At 28.6% G+C, this 10,061-nt stretch overlaps 1 protein-coding gene across 1 annotated transcript; it reads right to left on the bottom strand.

The window, feature by feature from the left end:
• Positions 1-1,319: 1,319 nt before the first annotated feature.
• On the bottom strand, positions 1,320-7,331 carry LOC122590636 (transcription factor bHLH113-like). Its single transcript, XM_043762813.1, has 5 exons — positions 7,065-7,331; positions 6,661-6,819; positions 6,391-6,456; positions 2,520-2,630; positions 1,320-1,478 (listed from the first exon to the last, which is right to left on the bottom strand). Exons 1-5 carry the CDS (start codon positions 7,329-7,331, stop codon positions 1,320-1,322), a joined length of 762 nt encoding a protein of 253 aa, XP_043618748.1.
• Between the last annotated feature and the right edge of the window lie 2,730 nt (positions 7,332-10,061).

Here is a 10,061-nt window from a genome sequence, read left to right as displayed (position 1 = left end):
TGTGGAGGCATGGATTATCATCCGTTATACAATTATGTGGAGATTTGGATTCTTGATCACATGTGCACGAATATTGCTATGATCACATGTATGCAAGTCGATCACATGTAATCATAGCAATATTTTTGCACATGTGATCAAGAATCCAAATCTCCACATAATTGTATAACGGATGATAATCCATGCCTCTACACAATTATAAACTTCAAAATTATACATAAGTTATTCAGAAAACAATCAAAAAACAATTTTCATGTAAAGAATAATCATCGGTTGAGTTTGATTTGAAAAGTTCTCAAAGGTTCTCGCAAAAAAAAAGGTTCTCAAAATAACTTTTCACTATATATATATATATATATATATATATATATATATATATTTCTCAATTTTTTAACTCTTATTACTTATATTAATTATATTAAGTTATTAACATGAATACTTCAAAATTTTGAGTTTACCATCCGAAATTACAAAGTTATTTGTTCTCATCCATTATGCTTACAAGTTCAGATTTTGATGTAGATATAAATATTTTAGGTAAATCCAAAACTGTGACTAAACATATATTGTATTTATCATTAATGTTGATTATAATATAACTTCGATCACCGATTTACTTAACCATATATTATTTCAAACTCACGAATCATTTATGAGGCGTATTCTAATTTATTTATGATACAATCTATATAGCTATCGTACATCGTACGGGTATTAAGACTAGTAGTGGTGATAAACCAAGTTTATTCTTATGATAACACGAAAGTGTACTTCATATATGGATGGTACAAATAAACCAAGTTTATTCTTATGATAACAGGAAAGTGTACTCCATATATGGATGGTACAAATAACAAATTCATATATATGGATGATATAAGTGAATAAATTCATTCATATATAAACATGTCAAGTTATACATATATTCACATATTTTTTATTATTCTTTTGTTCTCATATGAACTCTTATTATGTAATCATTCATATGCGATCTAATACATAATTTTAAGTTTTTACAGTTTTAATAATAGGTGTTTTAGTTTTACGATTCCAGAATGTATAATGCATTCCAATGGTTGAATATCAGATCTTTAATTAACTTTGATTTATATATCCGAGCCTACACCAAAAGGACCCCCGCCAAAGGAACTAGCCAACAATCTTTCATATCCCCTAAACTCAAAAGAAGACCTTCAAAGAACCAAAAATACATCCCATCCCATCCCAAAAAGGATATAAAAGTAAAAAAAAAAAAAAAAAAAAAAGACATGATATACAGTTATACTGCCTAAAGTTTTCTTGACGCCTGGCAGGTGGGTTTAGTGCAGCGAAGCACCATGGCGATTGCCCATTGCATTTGACCACATATCAGCACCATTGCTTTCTGCCACATGGAGGGTGCCCTCAACAGGGACCAGGCATAAACCCCGGTTCTTGAGACCCCTTTTCCTCTGTCCACCTCCATCTTCTTGCCCTTCCTGTCCGTCCAAATTCAACGATTTATTGTTAATTTTATATTATTTTTAAAGAAAGTTTGATTGTATATTCATTACATCAAAGATATTCGTCTTCCATACTCATACATTCATACTTGTAAAAATATTGTGAAAAACTATAAAATTCGTAGAAATTAAACAGAATAAATTGTAATAATATACAAATGTACAGAAATTTAATTAATCGCAAATAACTTATTCATTAAGAATAATCATACATTAAAGTTAATACATTTGAAAGTAATACATTATACGAGTAATAATTTAGACCTTATTACTTCACGCTCCATCTTGAGTGAAAAAAATTTGGTATTACAAATTAATTTTCATGATTTTAAATATAACAAACTTATATATATATATATACTCTAAGGGTGAAAAATTTCTCCAAACACGTATAACTATAAAAATTCTTATAATCGTTTGGATTGCTGCACGCTTTTATATATAATATTTCATACACTTTTCAATATGAAGTTTTTATAATAAAGGGTAAATCTACATGTATGATATTGTGCGACGCAACACCAACGAATACCTTTTTGGTACTCTGCAGTTTTTGAAACTTTTAGCAATTTTTGATGGTGATGGTAGAGAGATGTGACATGACACATTTGTAGTGGATTGGATGGAGACATTGTAAGTGATTTGACAAACTCTTATTGGGAGTGTAAATAAAAAAATAAAAAACAAATATAAATCTCTTCATAAAAACGATAAACATTTTTCTAGACATTTTATCATAACAGCAAATAGGGTCACTAACGGGCCATTAGCTCACCCGTTCATCTCCATACATTCTTCGAGTTCTATCACCCACAGAAGAAAACTTATGGTCCAACATCAAACCCCAAAATTTTTGTAAGATATGGACCTTGAAGTCATATCTTAACTAAATCAAATTACAATGCATGAAACATTATAAATTAAGAAAAAAGCAAGGTGGAAAAACATGTTAACTACAAAATACATGGTATAAGAAAGAAAAAGGATTGAAGTTGCAAGTAGTAGAGGGATACTCACAATATGGGTTGTTGGGAGACGCTTTAAGTACGGAGAACACAAGACATGCACTTGTTCGTGAAGAAACTTTATATAACCGAATGCCTCGTGTAACACTGATGCGGTGTCTGTCTGTAATATGTCAAATACACCACCATATATATAAACGTATACAAAGATTAATATAACCAACAGATTGTAAAAACCCGTATGTAATATGATAAAAACTATTGTATACGTTCTATTTTTGTACACGTCTAATTGACATGTGAGATTCATATACTAACACTAATAGAATATATAGTCAAATATAAAAGGGGTTTGTTAAATATACCAAAAAAAATTTATTTGATCTACCAAAATCTAATTTTGAGAAAGTATTTGATACTCGTGCACATTGACCCCACGTGTTCCCACAAAATTACATATTCTTGATATGTTCACCACTTCTCACATGAAACAACGTTACTTAATTAGCTAATCACGGACTCATGTGTATGGTTCATATAGTCATGTAGAACACGTGCTACGTACACAATCTTATAAACCGAACCGGCTAGTTTACCACGAGTAATATCTCCTGATCAAAAACTAACCAAATTAAAACTGTCTAGTTCAGGGGTCTATGATCTCTATATTTCTATAGTATGGCACTATGGCATATGGCATATACTCGTATTATATTGTGTAAAAAGTCAAAGAAACAGTATTCAGTCATTCACACCAAAAGAAGATATACACCGGAAATGACAATCCAAGACAAAGACCAACATATTAGATGTGTCTTTTTCGTTTTTTATATAGGGTGGGGAAATATGAAATTCTACCTTTAAGATATACACTCTGTATGTATTTTTTTGCTACAATTTATATTAACAAAACAAAAGGGGAAAAAAAATAAAACAAAACCAAGATACGTTTCTTGTTAAGGACAAATTTGGACTGTTCTTAAGTAGAAATTATTGGAGTATTGTAACTTTATCAGCAGTTAACATAAAAGCCAAGATATACTTTTTAGGTACTTTACCGAACCATTAGGTTTGTATTTACTCCGTAAATTATAAAATTCTTGAGCTATATATATGAGAAATGATATATTCTAAATACTCTTAACAAATGAGCTTAATAATCCTCTTAATATTTGAAAATGAACATTTGAAAACATGAGTTAATAATCTTTTTAACAACTTTAATTTCCTCCTTTAATTTCATCATATAAATTTACCAAATATTAAGTTATTCTAAAGATATTAGACTGATCTCACTACAAATACAAGTTATTTGTTCACACATTTTTGATCATATATTCACACTTAATTGTGTGACAAATTGATTGTTAGCGAGGATAAAAGTAGCGTTACAAATTAAATATGAAAATTCACATTTAAAGTGATAGACTTTTAAAAGTCCGCACTTTTTAGTGTAAATAAAATTTTACACATTTTTAAGTGTGGACTTGGAGTCTATTATACTTATTTCTACACACTTAAAGATGCGAATTTTTTAGTTTAATATCCTCTACACAAACGTGAAATAATTTTATAAATTGTACACACTAATTAAAAGTGTGAATAAAATGAAACTTTTTTGTAGCGTGATATTTTAGATGTATATATCAATTTTCCTATATATATATATATATATATATATAAAAGGGGATAGGAATATAAGGTTGTTAGGTAGTTAAGCTTAGGTATAGAACACTCACATATTTTTTTTAATCCATAAAAATCAGGGGATCATGTGATTTAATTAAAATTCAACAAATATTAAAAAATTAGTATGTGAGGGTTCCACATCTAATCTTAGGTGTCGAACAGCCTTATATTCACTTTTCCCATATATATATATATATATATATATATATATATATATATATATATATTACAGTGAAGTGATCAAGTGAGAACCGTGAAAAACACTAAAAAAAATCTCTAAAGACTTGGCTCTTAGAGTTAAGGGTTACGCTCGTACTGTATAAAAGCGTCACCATCCCTTGGACCATCGCCGATCAAATCCATATCATTCTGCGTTTGGTGACAACCCTTTTAGAACGAATGAAGGCAATGTCCGTACCGTGTCTATACGTTTTTCAACACGTAACCCATATGATTTTTTACCCAAAAAAAATATAATTTTTTAAATTTTTTTTTGGAATGGGTTTTTGTTAAAGGAAAATAAAAAACAGAAAAAAAAAATCAATAATTAAAAAGCCACACAAAAAAAAGAGGCAGGAAACTAGTGACTCTCACGGTTCTCCGCCATGTTTTGGCCAGACCCTATCTATATATAGGAAAATGATGTTTATCTATTAATAATAAAGGTATAATGATATATACTTCTTTTTAAATTAATCAAAATTTTATGGGTTCAAATCAAAAGCTCATGTTTCACCTCCTTTTTATCTAGATACACTCTTTAAAGCATGCAGTACACACAATGTACAAATTAACTTTAGTACACAATGAAAGATTGAGAGGTGTATCGGGAAAAAAGATTTGGAACCCATGTTCAAATCCTATTTACTCAACAATAAAAAGTACAGAAAAGTCTCATATAAACATAGACGCAACTTTCAATATAACTAAACAAAACTTCAATACATATTAGCTCATATCATTATATATTTGGCTCAAATTTAAGTGTCTAAAATTAATTAATTACTATTTGATGACATTTATACATGTGTTGCATAATCCATAGAACAATATTAAAATTACTAGATTTTAGACCCGTGTCCAACACTGGACACGAGATTTACGGTATTAATAAGATCTCTATACATTTAAGTCATAAAAGCTTACAATTTTAAAAAAACACGGTTTTAAGTGTTATATTTTGCAAGTTGTAGTACAATAATCATAGGTTAGGTTCCTCACTGTCATTATTAGCCTAGACATATTGATGGAATTGTTTGCCGTAGTCATTCCATAAGGCACATGCTATATATAATAATTTCTCCATTATAAAATATTTTGAAACAGATGTACTCATAATGTGATATTATAAGAAAAAATAATTAAGAATTAAAGTATAAACATATTTGTGATCATGTACTTGGCATTCAAGTATATATGTATTTAATCATGATGCGCGTTCATAACACGCATATGTTTATTTTCAATCGCTTGTTCTATGATAATATGATAACAATTAGGATTGTTTTTACATTCTTTGATAACAATTAGGACTCTTCTAATATTTGTTAATAAGTCATTAGGTTTTCAAGTTATTTTTTGTAAAAAATATTTCATATGTTAAATTTTTTTTATTTAATTAAATGATTGTAAATTTTAAAAAATTCTCTCAAGTTGATGGCTAAAAATGAATATAAATGAAGTATTCAGGGCTAAAAAGTGTAAATTATTGATGGAAAATAAAAAAGTGTAAATTAATGAGACTTTTTCTATAAATTAATATAAATATTAATATAATAATATATTTGGATAATGATTATTAGGATTTTTTATTTGTAGTTTATCTAAATGATAACATCATCAAAAGTCAATTTGATGAAATCGAACGATGTGATTGGTTAATTAGTCATTAGTTCAACTGTCTTATAGTATATATTAAGATTAAGATTAAGATTATGCTACTTAAACTTTATTTTTATTTTTGAAACTAAAGATATATAAAATCAATTACTATCAGCTAATAATCCAAAACAGTGAATTAAAGTTTTTTGACTTCTGGTCAAAGTAGACAAATGACGATTTTTACGAAGTCACTCAAACATCCATACTGTGGGGTCTGAAGTTATCCCAAACCCCAATCACACACACATTCTTATGACACTAAAAATATATTTTACCAAATTTTGTTTTATCGATATTATACGTTAATTAATTAATTTAACTAAATAAAACAAATATATTAAAAACAATTTAACCTTGCCATAAGGTGACACTATCTGTTGCAGGGCTGCTATTCTTTCCCCAAGCTTCTCCTTCTTCACCTGTAATTTACAATAAGACCAAAATAAAAGCATACAAAAAAAAAAAAATCAATATTACAATAAAATAAAACCATATTGTAATAAAATATAACCCCATGAAGTTAATGTTTTGTATCGGTCAACTTTTTGTATTTATTAATTTAAAAATAAAAAACATATAAGAGTAAATAGTACTAATATACATTAATGTTATAATGATGAGACCTTTGCATGGCTTGCCGGAAGCATGTTTTCAACTTTTGCCTTTTTATTGTTGCGACGGATGGTCTTCACCGGAGCTGCCGTAGCGCCACCGTCAATGGGTGTTACATTAGTGGGCAAAGTAATCGTTTGGTAAATGTCACACCCCATATTTCTTTTCATCTACAAAAAAAAACAAAAATAAACTAATTAATTAAAGAAAGAAAACAACAAAAAGTATATATCATGATTAAAATGGGCATATAATAGCAAAAATATTATAAATATAATATATCTACAAAACATGTGTGCATGACTAACTTTTGTTGTGTATATATCATTTTTAGATAGAAAAAAATGATTTAAATACTAACAAGTATTAGCACTTCTTTTTTTTTTTTTGTAAAATGTATATAAAAAAAAAATACATTGGAATTAGAAGATAAAGAGGTGATGGTGCTGTTGGTGGTTGATGACGGCGATGATGAGTCATCAGTGACGGAATTCTGAGAGTAGTTATAATTATCTGTGGCAAAGCACAACATTTTAGGTGGTTTTACATCTTGTTTATCAGAAGAAAATGTGAAGTGATGGCCAGCCGAGGGAGTGACGTCATCGAGGTCAGAGAAAAGTAACCGGGAAAAGGTGCCACCGACGATGGGGTCAATGGCAGCGGCAGCCTCGTTTTGGGGCATTATTTTTTAAGAGACCAGATTAGCAGACACCAACTACTAAAATGAAAGGGGGGGATTTGAGAGTGACAAGTGAAGAAAGTGAAAATAAAGTGTCTTTTAAAAGAGATGGGAAAAGGTCTATGGAAACAGAATTAATTCCCTAGATTTTTTGAGTTAACATTTTTTTTTTTTTTTTAAGTTGAATTTCGTAATACGATAACGAGAGGTATAGCATACGTTCTCTTAATCGGTTCCGTGCTAGAGAGCTATCTTGAAATATAAATGTCTATTTCAAATATTCAATGAGAAGAAAACTCCCTACCAATCCGCTCGAAAGCATAACGATTTACGAATATTATCTATTTTTCTGTATAAAAATTTTGGGCCCATCTTACTTTAAAAATATTTATTTATAAGAAAAGGTATATTGAAAATAAGTCAATTGTCTTTAATTAAAACATTTTAATAAAAACTTGTAATTAAGTGAACAATTTAGTTAGCTGTAAAAAGAAGAGTAATTAACCATAAATGATATGAGCGTATGGAAATGAAGATAATCATAAAAATAATAGTTTCGAATTTGAGATTAAGCGAACATTTTAATTAGATGCAAAAGTAAGAGTAAATAACAATAAATGATTCGAATAATGTGTGAAAAACTTATAACAAAAACTAATAACAAATAAGTCTCATTTATCCCCAATTAGTTAAATATAAAGATGTATATAAAAATAAATTGCAATATTGTTTTTATTATGAATTGCAATATTGTTTATATATATATATACTAAAATAAAATTAAAAAAATCATTAAAAATCATCATAGATTTAGATATTTAATTTTATATGCATGTATATAATAAAGATGATATGTAATAACAAAATTAAATATAAATTTCATATAAATATAAAGTTTTTAGATAGCTAGCATATATATATAATATAAGGCTGTCGGGTATCTAAGTTTAGGTGTGAAACACTTACATATTATTTTTTTAATACATAAAAATCATGGGGGTCCATGCATTTATTCATTAAACAAGAAATAATAAAATATTAGTATGTTAGGTGTTCCACACCTAAGCTTAGGTGTCGGACACCCTTATATTCTCTTTTCCCATATATATATAATTTTTTAAGTTAGTTTTAATTTAGACGTGCTGAAGACAGTTTTAACCAGCGATTTGCTGGACTTCCAACCCAAACCTCATAGAAAATACCTTAAGATGAGAAAACCTAAGACTCGAGCCCAAGACCTTAGGAAAACCCACCTCCAAAGCCCACATAGTGGATTTAAAGGATAACCTGGCCAACCCACCTAGTAATATATATCTTAAAAAGAGAAAAGATACATAATAAAAAAACTAATAGAAAATAAAAGTCATTAGAAAATCATTATTGATATAACACATGACAACTCAAATATAACAATTTAATAAAAAATGACATATAATCAAAAATATAATGTAACAAAAGCTCTTATAAATGTCAACTAAGATAAAACATATTCTCTTTTAGTTTTGTTTCTTTTTTCTTCTTATTTTTATTTTACATATATATAGATACATATATATAAACAGAAAAAAAGAAACAACCATGTTTTTAGCCATTCATAGCCCCCGGCCACAACCCCCGCTCATTCCTACCTATCGGGTGAAGTTCGCCAAAATTCACACTTTTTATCCTTCAGTTTAACACCAGCGGCGGTGTTACTGCCCGGTGCAAACTCAATGAATGGGTTTGCTGAACACCACTCCATCCCCTTTTAGAGTCATATCAATACTTAGGGCGCGTTTGGTTCATAGAATATTTTTGTAAGGAATGTAGTCTGTCAAAGAAATTAGATTTCGAATGAACGAAATTTGATTGAATGTTTTTTGTTTTCTTAAATATCAAGAGAATGAAAGAATGAAATTCCATCCAATAATCCCAAGTAATGGAGATTTCATCAAATGGAATGAAATTTCATCATCTTTTGACTACCAAACATACCACGGAATTAAATTTAATTGATTAAATTTAATTCCAATTCCATCAGATTCCATCATAATCTGTGAACCAAATGCGCCCTTATATCACACAGTTCTATCCATCAGTATTAGGCCAATATATATCTTCAAATTTCATCTTTTTTTAAATACAGATTCATAGATAAGAATTTAGATAAGAGAAGAAAAATACTATAAATCAATGTCAACTTTGTTCATCACTGCAATCTTTCAAAACCATTTAGGCTATACAATAAAATAAGTATCAAAATAAAAGTAATTCTATTAATGCAATATATAATTTTTCAAACAAGCCCTAATACTATGTATTACGGTAAATATTATCTCAATTTTTTTTTTTGGACGACATTATATTCTACTTTTTTTTCTTAAATTACATGTATGCCTGGAAATTCAAGGTCAAAGACAATCAATAATTAAATTAAAATTCAAAGGGTTCAGGAGTATGATAGGGACGACGATATTTGGCTTTATGAACCAATGACAATGACTTTGGATGATAGTCAGTTATAACGTTAATGAGGAAAGAAAAATGAAAATAATACGCGAAAACTATTGATTTTATAGGATATGTGATAGGAAATTTAACGGCGTGTTTAGTTATGAAAAATGTTTTCTACTTTTTCATTTCTAATTTTTTTGGAAATGGATAGAGGTTGCCATCTCTAGAAAATAATAAAGATTAGAAAAAATATTCTTAATACTTGGTTTAGTGGGAGGTTGGGGCGGGGGGTGATGACGT

Source organism: Erigeron canadensis, chromosome 3, assembly GCF_010389155.1.
Source record: "Erigeron canadensis isolate Cc75 chromosome 3, C_canadensis_v1, whole genome shotgun sequence".
In the NCBI taxonomy this organism is placed as follows: domain Eukaryota; kingdom Viridiplantae; phylum Streptophyta; class Magnoliopsida; order Asterales; family Asteraceae; genus Erigeron; species Erigeron canadensis.
The sequence above is the reverse complement of the archived record's forward strand: the minus strand, read 5'-3'. Positions and strand labels throughout refer to the sequence as shown.

What these genes read in the sequence shown, in the direction of transcription:
- LOC122590636 (XM_043762813.1), bottom strand. Translation starts at nt 7,331, where the DNA reads ATGCCCCAAAACGAGGCTGCCGCTGCCATTGACCCCATCGTCGGTGGC. An exon ending in CTTTATCTTCTAATTCCAAT is followed by an intron (nt 6,820 to 7,064) that starts GTATTTTTTTTT and finishes TTTTTTTTGTAG; the next exon opens with ATGAAAAGAAATATGGGGTG. An exon ending in TTCCGGCAAGCCATGCAAAG is followed by an intron (nt 6,457 to 6,660) that starts GTCTCATCATTA and finishes TGTAAATTACAG; the next exon opens with GTGAAGAAGGAGAAGCTTGG.